At 33.3% G+C, this 14,809-nt stretch overlaps 2 protein-coding genes across 3 annotated transcripts in view; one reads left to right on the top strand and one right to left on the bottom strand.

Annotated features, from left to right (window-relative positions):
- Window positions 1-3,398: 3,398 nt before the first annotated feature.
- Window positions 3,399-8,297, top strand: Syt12 (Synaptotagmin 12). 2 transcript variants are annotated; one of them, XM_077440746.1, is made up of 8 exons: window positions 3,399-3,495; window positions 3,578-3,775; window positions 3,967-4,127; window positions 4,791-5,399; window positions 5,471-5,597; window positions 5,669-5,872; window positions 5,961-6,086; window positions 6,157-8,297. In XM_077440746.1, the coding sequence occupies exons 2-8, from the start codon at window positions 3,605-3,607 to the stop codon at window positions 6,472-6,474; spliced, it is 1,716 nt and encodes a 571-aa protein (XP_077296872.1). In that variant the 5' UTR covers window positions 3,399-3,495; window positions 3,578-3,604; the 3' UTR covers window positions 6,475-8,297. The 2 variants fall into 2 exon arrangements, with proteins under 2 accessions (XP_077296872.1, XP_077296873.1); XM_077440747.1 differs by having other exon boundaries at window positions 3,409-3,468.
- Window positions 8,297-14,809, bottom strand: part of LOC143918727 (phospholipid-transporting ATPase VD) — a 75,854-nt gene continuing 69,341 nt past the window's right edge. The window contains exons 7-14 of the mRNA XM_077440745.1: window positions 14,511-14,748; window positions 14,339-14,429; window positions 13,658-13,809; window positions 13,459-13,582; window positions 13,121-13,383; window positions 12,848-13,038; window positions 10,644-10,784; window positions 8,297-10,358 (exon numbers count right to left, since the gene is read on the bottom strand). Coding sequence (XP_077296871.1) covers window positions 10,304-10,358; window positions 10,644-10,784; window positions 12,848-13,038; window positions 13,121-13,383; window positions 13,459-13,582; window positions 13,658-13,809; window positions 14,339-14,429; window positions 14,511-14,748 — 1,255 coding nt within the window. The 3' untranslated portion in view covers window positions 8,297-10,303. The remainder of the gene's footprint in view (window positions 10,359-10,643; window positions 10,785-12,847; window positions 13,039-13,120; window positions 13,384-13,458; window positions 13,583-13,657; window positions 13,810-14,338; window positions 14,430-14,510; window positions 14,749-14,809) is intronic.

Here is a 14,809-nt window from a genome sequence, read left to right as displayed (position 1 = left end):
TTGTAAATTTATTGTTTGATACATTTTCACTGTTTAAATTGGTGAAAATATGTATATTTTCACTAGTGAAAATGTATTTTCGATTGAAATATGCTTTTTCTGTAACATATGTATATACACACTCACATATGTGCATAAATATATACGACAGTCTACGCTCAATAGATAATACTTATTTAGTTGTTAGTTGTTTCTAGAATCTCCAATACAATAAAATCTTCTGTTGATATCTTGAGCGAAGGTCGTTTGAGCGATTTTATTTTACTTTTGAACAGAATGTTCACGTCACATAAATGTATATATGAATGTATGTTTGTCTATTTGTACAACTGGATGGAAAGGTATATTTTTTTAAGCTTTGCATACGTAGTATCCCTTGTGAAGAATTTTTCAACATTTCCAATGCAATCACAAAGTTGAATGTTGTCTCTGATAACATTGAACAATGTTGTTTGTAGGATCTTATGAATAATATATGAAGCATAATAGCATAATAGAATCATACAAATCTATACCTATTTCTCTTTATACATATAATAATTGAACATTTTGAATCATTTCCAATAGACGATTAATAAACTAGTGTAATTTATCATCAATATTCTAAACAAAATAAATATGTTTTAGATACGAAAATGCTATTTTAAGTATGCCTTATTATATGTGAATATTGGACATATGTACATACGTACACATATGTAAGAAGGATGTCTAGACCATATTCTCTTTCTCGAATGTTCTCGAGTTTAATATAAACCGTTCTTAGTTAATATGCACGAAAATAGACTGCTTTCATCCTTAACTATTTGTGGATGTTTTGCGTCGTTTCAGAGAAGTCATCAAAGCTTTCCCGCGATTCTCGGAAAGGAAAAGGATAGGAAAAACCATCAGGAGCTGTGCGCATGCACCGATCGATCACTGGCGACCTGTTAAACGGCTCACAGTCTGAACAACGAGCAGCTACTAGTATCCTTTCAAAACATCCTCATCCTCGTTTCGTCATATTTTTAGAAATTTTCCGGAAAATTCATCTGATAACCAGAAACGACATTCAAGTTAAATGCGTTTTAAACATGCATGTATTATGTAATACGCGATTTTTATTAAGGAAAAACAAATGAAAATCAATTATTTTGTTTGGAATATTTCAATTCAATTATTAAACTACAAACATTATATTTTATGTTTTATTTAAATGTGATTTTTATAAAATCGAAGTCCAATATTATATTATAAGCCAGTGTTTTGTCCGTTGATTTCAGCGGGTGGTTTCGGAAAGGAATTGATACACGAATTGAAATAAAGTTATATCTTATACATATATAAATATACGATGCGGTGCAAACGATCGACAAGCGCCAGGTAGACTGAACCACAGATTAACGACACGTGTACCTTATGCGTGCGCACTGCTCGCACTTACACTAAGCGAAATCTACCCGAAGTCCCGACATACCTACCCTGTATACGTTATGTGCTTCTGATACTTAAGTTCCGAATTTTGCCTTATTAAACTCGCCAGAAAGATCCAACTCAATTTTAATAATTGCATCTGTGCACATCGAAAGGTTACTCGTCATCTGATGTGCAATCTATCATTCGTTAAGTCGAGAATTGCGTTTAAAGCAGCCATCCAGTTAATCTGTGGTTCAATCTGTCTGGCGCTTTCCGATCGTTACCCATAAATATAATGTAAGGTAACTTGTAAGCGCGCGCGCACGTAATATTAATCGTAAAAAGTGCACGCATTACACGATCACCAATCCAACCCGTTCGAAATGATGAATGAATGTGTGTGTGTGTGATTTTTTTTCTTCTTTCTATATTATATTCGTACATTTTGTTGGCAATCTTTTAGCTGTGTCGAATATACATACATATGTGTCGTACATATTCGTACATATTCGAATATGTTCGAATATATGTTGAATCAAAACGACTATTATAGTACGGCGAGCGTTATCGCAGATACACAGACACACATACGGAATGGCGATATTATACATATGTATATATGATGACTAGCTGAGCCCGGCATGCGTTGCAACGCCACAATAACGCATGCAATTCCCGTTCCCGTTCCCATTCCCGTGCCCAGTTGTTGGAAAAACGCAGACAGAGAACACGTTGGTCACGACGCGAAAACATTTGAAATTATAGTGTTGCAATGACAACCATTCCCGTTTTTCCCGTTTCCGTTCCCGTTTTTTCCCGTTTTTTTTCACAGTAATCTTCCCGGACATGCATACAACAAATCCAAAAGTTCTATCGTAATCGGTTCAGTGATTTAGGAGCCTATTCGAGACACACACAGACATTCATTTTTATATACATACTAGCTGAACCCAGGCATGCGTTGCAATGCCATAATAACGCATGCAATTCCCATTCCCGTTCCCGCTCCCGTTCCCGTTCCCGTTCTCATTCTCGTTCCCGTTCCCATTTGTCGGAAAAACGCAGGTAGCGAACACATTTGAAATTATTGCGTTATAATGACACTCATTCCCGTGTTTCCCAATTCCGTTCCCGTTTATTCCCTTTTTTTTCTCACAGTAATCTTCCCGGACATGCATACAACATATCCTGAAAGTTCTATCGTAATCGGTTCAGTGGTTTAGCAGTCTATTCGAGACACACACACACACACACAGACATTCATTTTTATATACATATGTAGATATACGAGTATATATACGTCTTTAATGCAATGTAAGTAGTAAAATTGTGATGAGGCTCAGTTATAAAGTCCAAAAAATATAGAGATAGATATTTATCATGGAAAAAGACATACGTATAAGTTCAAAAGTACAAAATATTTTTTTATATTGGTTTTCAATCTCATTTTGAAAAATTATAACTTTTATACTCATATTATTTGTGTTTCAAGAATTCATAGTTGATATTTTATGTATATTCGGTCAATTTTCCCTCAATTTGACGATACATACTTAAAAATGCTTCATATAAAATATTGACATAAACAAATTCCAAACGAGTGAAAATCAGATTGGAGACCTTCGTGAATAATAAATTGATTTGATACGCATTGATTTTTTCACCGGCCGGAACAACACGTTCCTGCTTCTTCGCACGCAGAGCTTTAAAGCTTCTGACCGCCAACACTCGGGTACATCTGGTACATGTGACCAAGATTGGTGCACATAAACAGTGTCAGTTATACGATGTTACACCTGTGACGCATCAATTGACCTTAATTTCTCGACTAAATAATAATAACTTTGGAAATTACACGATGGCCTAGGAATAACATGACGATTCACAACTTTGCTCATGTTTTGTTCAAGAACTATTTTTAAAAGAAAAATTTCAGTACTCTGTTGATATGCAACAGATTGTAGCAGAGCAAGTGTTTGCAGGTAATGTTGATTCATATGTTTATATTTATGCGCATATAAAGTGTATCCAGTGAATATTTCGATTGATTATTCGTGCATTTGCTGAAATTGGGTCAGAGTAACCTTAACCTAAATCTGTGTAACCTATTTAATAACACCTGTATTGATGAATAGCGTTTTATATTACTATTTCAATCGTTGATTTATTTCTTCATTTACAGCTTAAGCATTATATATCGAGGATTACGATGCACTGGACGGTTGGAGTTGTGTGTTGGGCTGCAGTAGCATTGGCATTGGCATTTGCAATATGCCGCATGCTCGGCTTATGGACACATACAGCTTCTTGGATCAGGTCAAGCAAAGAAGAAAAAGCCAATTTAACTAGATCAGGAATATATAACGCCAATGGATTCATGGTAAGACTTTTTTATTTATTTATTTGTGATTAAAAAAAAAAATTTACACTAAAATTTTAATTATATGTATTTATATACATGTAATTAAATACACCTATAAATAAATACACATATTTATGTATTTATAGGTGTAATTATTATGGTGTAATAATTATATTGAATGAAAATTAAATTCATTATGATAATTTTAGATAAAAGGCGAAATAGATGATTACAATGGGGGTAGTTATCATCATTTAGATATGATAGATGTTGAATATCCAATGACCACTATGACGATATTTCCAATAAACCACAGAGAATCAGAAATTCCACCACAGCCATTGAGACCAGCACCTATTATTATTCCCCAGTATGTATCAATTAATCAATGAATATTTTTCAAATTAAGTTTTAACCCTTTGACTGTTGACCAAGGCCGATCAGGGTTTTGCCAACAAGTCTGTGGGCCTTAAAAACGCTGATAGGTGTTGTATTTTGAGCATTTACAAAGGAAAACAAGAATACTACCCGCTAAGCCTTTCCAGGTAGCATTGAAAAAAATGCATTGAACATGGGTTCATTCATTTGTCAACGTTTATAAATACTGTTTTACATAGGGATTTCTGAATTTATAACCATAGCAGAATTTCCTGATAGAAATCCCTAACTGCTGAGTATTTTGGATTATGGCTTGGCATTTAGATTGTGAGCATTACATTTTAACAACAATGAAGAAGATGGAACTAGTTTTGGAAAAATACATTCATTAATAGACTTGTTTTGTTTATTTTATATTGTTGCAAGATATATTAGAGAGTCTAAACACACCTTTACAAAACTCGATATCCAAAGCGGTAGTTATCTAGGGTTTGTTTGAATTATTATACCTGCTTTCTAATGGATTTGTAAATAATTATAGTTGGAAATGTTGAAGAAAATTTTCAGCGTAGCGGGCTTTCAACAGAAAAAACGTCGGCACTCACAGGGTTAAGCATTGTAGATTTGTCATTGTAATGATTTTTCGCACTTTCAGGGAATCTAGAACCTCAAATTATTTCAAAGAAACAACTGTTACATTGGACGATCAAGATAAATCTGATTCTTTCTATCACTACAACATTAGCACGGCAATAACAAAACCGTTTGTGTCGGAAGAAGTTGAAGATAATCCGATTGAAAAGCTAGACGATATTGTAATATTGGATGGGGGTGCTGAAGAGGATTGGACTATGAGAAACAATTTGAATATTTTCAAAAAACCAGCTTATAGAAGCACAAATCCATTTTTGTCAAACGGAAATCAAGCGAATGGTCAGTTTAATCCGTTCTTTTCCCGAGCCAACAGCCAAGATAATTTAATGGATAAGACTATGCGTTATAATGAGCTTACGAACGAATGTGATTTAAATTTACAAAATTCGGTAACACGGTCAAATTTAATCCGGAAGAGGAGTTTCGACTACGACTATGAAATTGATGATACTATAGCCAATGATCCTATTATAACAGTGGTCGGAAACACTACAGCTGTAAAGAGGGCAATATCTTGTGATTCAGTCAGTTCGGATACGTCCCTGGGACCACTCGAGTCTCCGTTGCCCATTATTACGGGACAACTTTGTTTATCGCTAAGGTGCTTTAGGTAATTGCATACATTGTAAGTTGTAATATTTGGATTTAAAGAATGGAAATAATACAGTTGCAATATCTTAGGGTAAATTCTGATGAAACACTACTAGCTGTGAATGTGATAGAAGCGAGAAATTTAGAAGGCGACTGTCCTGATACTTATGTGGGCATATTTTTCTCACCTGTAAATAAAGAGTACTTTAAAACAAAGGTTGGACAATTATTAAAAACACATATTTATGTTAATAAGAATCACTAAATTTGATTTTGTATTATTTTTAGATATGTCACGAGACAAACTGTCCGAGTTACAATGAAACATTCATAATCAACATCGGAAAAACAAATAAAAAATTATGTTTCCACATCTATAATGTAAAAAATGACGCATGCTCCTTAATCGGCGAGGCTGAATTGTCGTTGCAAGATGCTGGATCTTACAAGCAACCTGTGACTACGTGGCTCACTCTCACCGACACGGGACATGTTAGTATACATTCGTTGAATCTCCATATTTGTATCAATCATAATCAAATGATCTATGTGATATGAGTGTCTTGCATTAATTACACAGGGCTTAGTGGAATATGGTGAATTGATGTTGTCATTATCTTATTTACCGACGGCAGAAAGACTTACTCTGATTTTAACAAGAGCCCGGCGATTACCGGATCCAACGGATTTCAATATTTTTATAAAGGTATGTTTATTATGATGGCATTAATATGTTTTTGCGTTGATTACATCTCTGTATAAACTTGGTTTTTTAGGTGTATCTTCAAAAGAATGGCAAGAAAGTAGGTAAAAAACGGTCATCAATAAAGCGCAGTGAATTCAGTCCCACATTCAATGAAGCATTCATCTTCAGTGTACCACCTCATTTGCTATCATCGGTTGAACTCAGAGTAACACTTGTATATTTTCCAATAGGCATAGAATTTTCGAGCATTGCAACACATAAAAAAATCGGTCACATTGTGCTCAGCAGGGATGCCTATGGCAAAGCTGGCAATCATTGGAATCAAATGATATTATCCCTGCGAAAGCCCGTCTCAATGTGGCACGTGCTACGGAAGCAACACACTTAAAAGTGAAACATTATTTGATCTATCAAATGCTTCCATAATAATATAATTACATAGTCGCTTGTTAGATCTTCCGTGTGCTATAGGAACAGTCTTGAAAATGTTCAATATTTTTGTTATATAAGTAAAGAATGTATGTATGTTGAGTATTATTGCAAAAAGTTGCTGGTTCAACTTTATTAGAATCTTTAAAAAGAGTGTTATGGAGATCATGAAAATCGTGATATATTATTAAATAATTGTTAGCGCTATTGTTTACCTACTGTTTCGCGAAAGACTGTAATATAATTTGTGTAATCAAATATGTAATCTAGTTAGGTAGACCTGACTTAACCGTTTGCCCGCGGCCGTCTTCTATGGAAGCTTTGAGCGACAAGTCTGTAGAGCGGCCGTCTTCCATAGAATTTCTGAACTTTGCACGGGATTTTGAGCCTTATATGCGCCTATTTCAACTGTTTTAAGATTCAAAATTGGTTGAATATATTACTGAGAGTTGAATGCCATCTATTCAATTTGCTTAAAATGAATATATACCAGTCAAAATTAGTTTTTTGTGGAACCATACTGAAACCTCGTTTATGTGACGTCACGTCTGTTGAACAATGGCGACGATACGTCTCAATTGTATGAAGAATGATTATTTGACAATTAAGCCAAAACTACGAGATATATTATGTATTTTATTGTTTAAAATAATACTTTATGTGTTAATTAACATATCTGGTTACTTGAGTAAATATTAAAATCTGTATTTAAGGTCGAAAACTCGATTGCCAAATTCGCGAAAAAGGTGCCGCATACAGGGCTTGTTCGCTATATTTATTGCCGCGGGCAAAGGTTTAATCCTTACTCTTACGACACATTTACAATGGTGAACACGAACATTACTCGTAGTATTATAAATAGGTTGATTTCAAACTCGCCGAGGTACGACCATGACTGTTAGCCGAACATCATCAATTTGGAATGCAATAAGTTGACTGTATTGCATTCTATGATGCTCGGAGGTAAATTTCTGGAAATTATGAAATAGTGTCCGTGTTTGAAAATGTAAAATGATTTAGTAGTTGAAAACAGTTCAAATTACAGGGTGAAATTATCATTACGTATCATTGCAAACCCAAAACAAAACATTATACTCTTAAATATCTTAAGATTTTATTAAAATTAAGCTCAATTTTGTTTTTTTACTCTACATCTGTAATTTGTAACACAAATACATAGTATGAGCAAGAATTTAGACTTGTGAAGGTAATTAAAGCTTCCGTAATATTACCGGCTTAAATTCACTGTAAAAAATAATATTGATAAATAGCAGCCGGTATTGTAATATTATATTATACTTAGACTGATCATTCTTCATTCTTATACTAAAAGTGAGACTACGCAAAATTAAAAAATTTCGAGTGTTCATTAAAAATCTTGTATAATTTCGTAAATGTATAAAAATTAGATTGCTACTACTGCCAATTTACGACAAATATGATATTGTATTATAAAATATACATGAGTATTTGCTTTTGATCTAAATTTTGGCTTTCGTGTAAATACATAAATGGGTCACATAAAATTTCTAGGGAAAATATGTTGAATTTTACACTCCATATTAACAAAATTTTTTTATAACTCTTTTTCTACATTTTCTGACTTTGCAATTTTAATGTACAAATTATAGATTCTACACTTGTAAGTACACACCTATGTACCTCTATATAATAAATACTATCCATGTAATCGTTTCTAATTATACATTGAAGAAAATCGTATATGAAAATTACCTACAATATTAATATGATATTGGGATCAATAAAAGGCTATCAAATTCAAAGAATTTTTTTATTTCATAACTTCAGATAAAATTCAATTGAACTAAGTAACATATCAATCGAGATGGTAATTATGAACAAATACTTTTATATACATTTTAACACTTCAGTTGTTTTAATCTTATAAAAAGAAAACAACACATCCTTTAAATATTTATAATTATATATTTTCTTAAAAGAAAAGTTAAAAAAAAAAATCTAACAAAAAAAAAAAACGAATTAGTATGTATCTTAAAATATTTGACAAGAACAACACTCATTATATTAAATTTAATTTTTTCAACGGTTATTAAAGCATTTAGAATCCTTGAAAACATAAAAATTACCATTCAAACATTCTTCTATGATTATATTATTACACATGGTGAACAATATAAAGTAAACTGGAGATTAAAACTTTGTGAAAATAGAAAGTATGAGAACACATTCAAGTTACAAAATATCTCATATGCCACATTACAAAAATATGAAAACAGGTAACAATTGAACAAAATTAATAGAAATATGTTTTACGAAAGTGCTGCGTTGTTTCTTAGAAATATGTAATAGTAAAAGTAGACTTCGCATTTGAAGTTTTGTTATGAATATACATATATATAATAAATCAAAAAATACAATTTCAAATAGAAGACTACAATAGCAGAAGCGCTTTGGCGAAGTTTTGCGAGGAATTAATGCAATTTTACTTTTAAAGATTATTGTATAATATGACTTTATATCTATATCAAAAATATTTTACTTTTAATTGAATAAAACGAGGTTACCAACAGATATTTTTTAATAAAAAAATTAAAAATAATTTGAAAATGTGAAAAATAAAAAAAAATCGTTATTTCTTTCACTTAATTATAAATAATAACTATTTCTACGGAATGAATAAGACCAATACAGCATATAAATAAATATGTTAAAGCACTTTTGAAAGTAAAATATATAATATAATAATTACAAAATGTATGTGACGAGACGTTATCACTTAAGGCGTCAAAATTCAATCGGAAACAAAAAGAAAACAAGAAGTTCATGAAACATGAAAGTTAAGAGACATACAACCAAAAATAATTTATTTCATTACATTACTTGGGATGCAGTCGTAATAAAAAAAAAACAAGTATTGCATTAGGTAAAGTATAAATATAATATAATATTATAACAATATTATAAGTTGAATAATTGATTTTCACGTAATTTCATTGAAGTACAGATTCATAAATTGATGATCGTAAGTCTTATTGTGGTTTAAATTGACAACATCTACAAGAAAGTATTAATTAATAGGAGACTTAAAAAAAATTCTCAAATTATTTTGACAGTCTTGTTACCTTGCGTAAAATATTTACAGGTTTAAAATAACGCTTAACATTAATTTACAAAAGTTAAATTTAGAAAAATAGCTTCCTTTATTACCGTTTTAGATTTGAATCATATCGACATTGGTCCCGACCGTCAGACTAATATAAAATTTCATTATTATCAAAATAATACGTACATGCACACCACTCGCAGCTGTTTATTACTTAAATGCAATCCAAACACAAATTAAATTACATTACATAAATCTAACTGTATAGAAAATTTTAAACATCTCACTATATATGGATATACAATATATTATATTATATATTACATGTATTGGGTAAAAAAATACTACGTATGCCTATGACAGAGATCACAGCCTAATTGAATTGCATCGAGGTATAAATAACACGGCATTTATATTTGGTATGGCCAAGCCTAACATATCCAGTGTCACTAGCATTATAACAGCACCATAATATTCAACAAATGGCCTCACGATAGAGCGCCCCGTTCCCTACCTGAAGTTTAACTCGACGATTAAACGGCCGAGCTCTCAACACGCTTGCATTAATATTTACATATCAGAAACAATTCGCTAGACTGATAAAATAAATATGTTCATTCAGTCGAAATTCGTCTCCCTCAATATGAGAAAACTTAACAATTCCAATATACATATATATATATATCTCTAAATATATATTACACTAGCCTACTGCTGTCAAAGTTGTATGCTTCTCAACGGCAGTCTCTACGGTGGATCTGAAAGAAAATTTACAATCATTAGTCAACATGTTGAATACAATATTAAGAGTTTATCCTGCACATTTGGCGCATAACAATTTAGCAAGTATACCGTAGGTATCCTTAGCTAGGATCCAAAAGGCAGGATGAACTCCGAAGTGAATCTCAGCATTATAACACTAAAAGCTTTCAAGTATGATGTCTGAAAAGATCCAGATGTTAGTTACGTCTTATGTAGTCGATACATTTCTTTTTTGGACTTGCTAAATTAATGTAAATTAAATAAACAATAAAAAAACTAACCTATAAATGTGCGTAGAATGTGAGGCATTATGGTAATGAGCACCGAGTGAATCGGCAATCTTTTTAGCCCTACGTCTTTGTAAAACTGCTCGTCCTAACGGGCCAGGCCACAGAGACGCACTGATAGCTCTCCATACCAATCTAAAACAAAATAATCAATTGAGAAGTGAGTATGATGATGGCAATGAAGTTTTCATACGGGGCAAGTGTCTGATAAAAAGGTCAAGATATATACAATACTTAATGATGATATATGTAAGTTAGTTATGCAAGCACAACACGCAATATAAATATGATTCAAAATATATTATACTAGTGTTGTGTCCGTTGATTTCAATGGGCTGTTTCGGAAAGGAATTGATACACGAATTAAAATAAAGTTATATGTTATATATAAATATAATGTAAGGTAATATACACGTACTAATAGAAAAAGTTGAGTGCGCGCATTACACGTTCAATCGTTCGAATGAATATGTGTACGGATGTGTATGTGTGTCGCTCAATATCAGGAGCACATGTCAGACGCTCAGGTCCCCACTTCCCCGCGTTTCCTCGACACGATCGCTCAACACGCCACATTCCTATAGCGCAGAGCATCGTAACCTTTGGATATTCGCGGCACATATTGTTTACGACTCGTAGAGTACATACATATGTACTTCATTGGCAGTCGCTAGTTATTCCGTATATTTATTTATTTATTTATTTATTTACTGTCACAAATCAATACACACTCGCCATTACAGATTTGCTCCAATGCGACGGGTGTACGTTAATGAAATACATAAACAATCAGAAATCAGAAATACAGTAATACATACATATACAATCAGAATATATAGAATATAACAATTAATCAGAAATAATAACATAGTGACATCTATGGATTTCAGATTACTGTGTATAATTAATACAAATTATACACAGGCAGATTTTTGTGACAACAGGATTAGATTTTTTAATACCAATTTTCAGGAATCGTTTCAGCAATGATCAGATAAAATTGGCAAACTCTGATAGAGAAACGATCGATTTGGAGTCACAAAACCCCCAAATCTAACCAGCAGTGGCGAGGACACGAACCTATGACCTCAGTGATGCTAAATATATACGCTATCACTAAGCCAAACTGCTGGCTAATATATAGCCAGTATATGTATGCGTATGGACAAAACACTAACTAACATCGGTTTTCTCCCTCACACGCGATCTCACTCGCACGCATTAGGCCGAAGTGCTGTTCGGAGAACACATATTACCGCGGTGCACAGGTTACGATGCTCTGCTATAGCGGATGCTTAAAATGCACCCATTGGTCAGAATGTGTCGTCGTTGTTCTAATTGGTCAAACGTTTTAGTCCACGTGGACCATTTCACGCTGATTGGTTGTGCGCCTCGTTCGCGTTTATTTATTTTATTAAATATCTCTAGGCACAACATATACTGCTGGTATTCTAAAATTTGTTTTTTTGAAATCTCCAAACTGGTCGACGCCTCCGCAACATACCCACATACATCACATCCGTTTTAATATATATTACTAGTGGTTTTACCCGGCTTCGCTCGGTATTTGTAATATGAACAACTTAAACATGGCTTTGATTTGTTTTCGATGCTCCCACCCAAACTTTACATAGTTACATACAAAGTCTCTTTCGAAATTATATATTAGATTATAGAAAAATATGAAACTGAGCAAAACTTGGAAATACCGGTCGCCGTAGCTACGAAAATGCGTTAGGCCTTCCCCGTATTTTTATGAGGAGTGGAGACATGGACGGTACGAGCTCGAAAAAGGTAGAGAATAGACGCTTTTGAGAAGTAGTGTTGGAGACGGATGCTTAGAATGTCCCGGATGCAGGAAGAACCAATGCCTCCATCTTGCAAAAGCTGAGGGTTGGCGATAGGCTATCATCCATTTGTCTTAAGCGTATGCTCAAGTTATTGGGGCACATCGCAAGGCGAGACTAGGACAGCCTGGAAAAATGGGTCATTCTGGGAAGCGTTGAGGGAAACAGAGGAAAAGGACGACCCCCAACAAGATGGAGTGACCAGAGACAACTGTAATCGAGTCACTGCGAGCTGTTGGCTGTCGAGAGGGTTGAAGAACCATGACAAGCCGCATTATGGAAGTCTGAAGATGGGAAAGTCACAATTCTCAGACATGAGGAAAGCAACGGGAAAGAAAATATATATTATACCTTGGTGCTAGTGCAACAACAGCACTTAAAGCGGTGATCAACCAATATTCAGGAGTAGCTAGAGCCGTTTCCATGACCCAATAGTTAGACGACGGGAATCCGAAATTTTGCCAAGGGATAGCATTATAAACTAACGTAAATATATAATAAGCACCGAGTGATCCCAATAACGATAGCACGTGAAGTATTGTCTGAAAGAAAATAAAAATCAAAATCAGACAATTGCAAAGGAAAAAGTAAATCAATGTGAAAATGGATAATATGTATATTTACCCAGCTTCTTGTTTCGATGGCCACGTGAAGAAGCATAACTACAATGCAAGAACTTGACACCGTAGTTCCGAATAACCAAATGTCAACACTACTGTCCCAAAGGGCGTATAGTGCTATAAAAAATAGAACTATGCTCTGGTATATAGCGTCGGCTATTGCAAGCCAATAGGAACGCGGTCGGTAAGCAACTCCAGAGCGGGATGCAGCATACAGTCCAGGTCTTTCTAATAGTAGAGCTTCTGGAGCACAACGATCATATACACCTAAAAATTGAATATAAAAATATTTAACATTCATTATAAAATTTAATCGAATTCAAACCGAAAATATATACGCACCTATGGCAAGTGGAGGTAATGAAGTAAACATTAAATTATAAAGCATTAGGAACATTTGATCAACCATCACACAAGCTGACCATCCACAATACAATTGGAACCAAAATATCATGAACACAAAAGTCTGAAAGAAATGTTAAGGTTTCATAAATAATTTTTGAATTTATTGTATTTATTTGGTTTGGATTTAAAAACTTACTGCATTTTTATAGAAGAAATAAAGAATCATTCGAGCCAATCGATTATAACACCAATGACCGTGAACTAATAAAAATCTTTCTAAAAATTTAAACCTAGATATAGCAAAATCGGATGCCATGACTGCTTGCATACCTTCTTGGCCAGATATACCTATTAAATAAAATTATATTTGTATTAATCCAGAAAAATATTTATACAAGGTGACCATGAAGAGCATTCTCATTTAAAAAAATGCAAAACAGAATAAATTTTTCAATTTTTCTTCATTATTTAGCCGGTGGTTCGCAACTTTTCAACCCATTTCATTATCAATCATTGTTCTATTGTTACTCAATATAAAATGGCGATCAATTAGGGGGTAAATGGCCTTACTCCCATCACACCACAATTCTCCCTTCCAGGAGTATCAACTAGTCAAAACATATTACAACTGAAAATACACTTCAACTATAACGGTAGTAGGTACCAGGTTTGATGGAATATATTCCAATTAGTCAAAATATATCACAATTGGAAGATACACTTCAACTATAACATGGATACTTTGTAAGTGTCAACAAGATTAAAATCTTGAAAAGTAAAAGTAAGTACGTCAGAGTACTATTAATAAGTGACAATTCAATGATTGATAATGATGAAAGTAGATAACTATAAAAAAATCAATTCAAAGTATAATTACCAATACCGACGTCAGCCGTTTGTATCATTGAAACATCATTTGCTCCATCTCCTATTGCAAGTGTTCTCACTCCCATTTCTTCTTTTACAACCTGAAATATATAACAAAAAAATGGTTATATTGTCATAAAAATAAATGACAAATAAAATCTCATCACATAATTGAAAATAACCTTGACTATATAAGCTTTTTGCAGTGGTGTAGCACGGCAGCACAAAACTGATGTGCATCGCTTTGTCAGAGCTAGAAAAGGGCCAGTGAGATTTGACTTCTTATCTAAAATGAAAGTTAAAGTCTTTCCATCTACCACTAATGCACGACCCCTACTAGATCTATTCGGCAATGGACTAACAACAATTCCATTTCCATCTTCACTTACAGCAATATTATCCATGCTGTCAAGGTAGCACCTATAGAAGAAAAGTATTAAAATTACATTCCAATTTAAATTTAAGAAAAAATTAAATAGTA

This window comes from Arctopsyche grandis, chromosome 11 (genome assembly GCF_051622035.1).
Source record: "Arctopsyche grandis isolate Sample6627 chromosome 11, ASM5162203v2, whole genome shotgun sequence".
NCBI classification, from domain to species: domain Eukaryota; kingdom Metazoa; phylum Arthropoda; class Insecta; order Trichoptera; family Hydropsychidae; genus Arctopsyche; species Arctopsyche grandis.
Note: the sequence above shows the minus strand (reverse complement) of the source record. Positions and strands in the feature narration are given on the sequence as shown.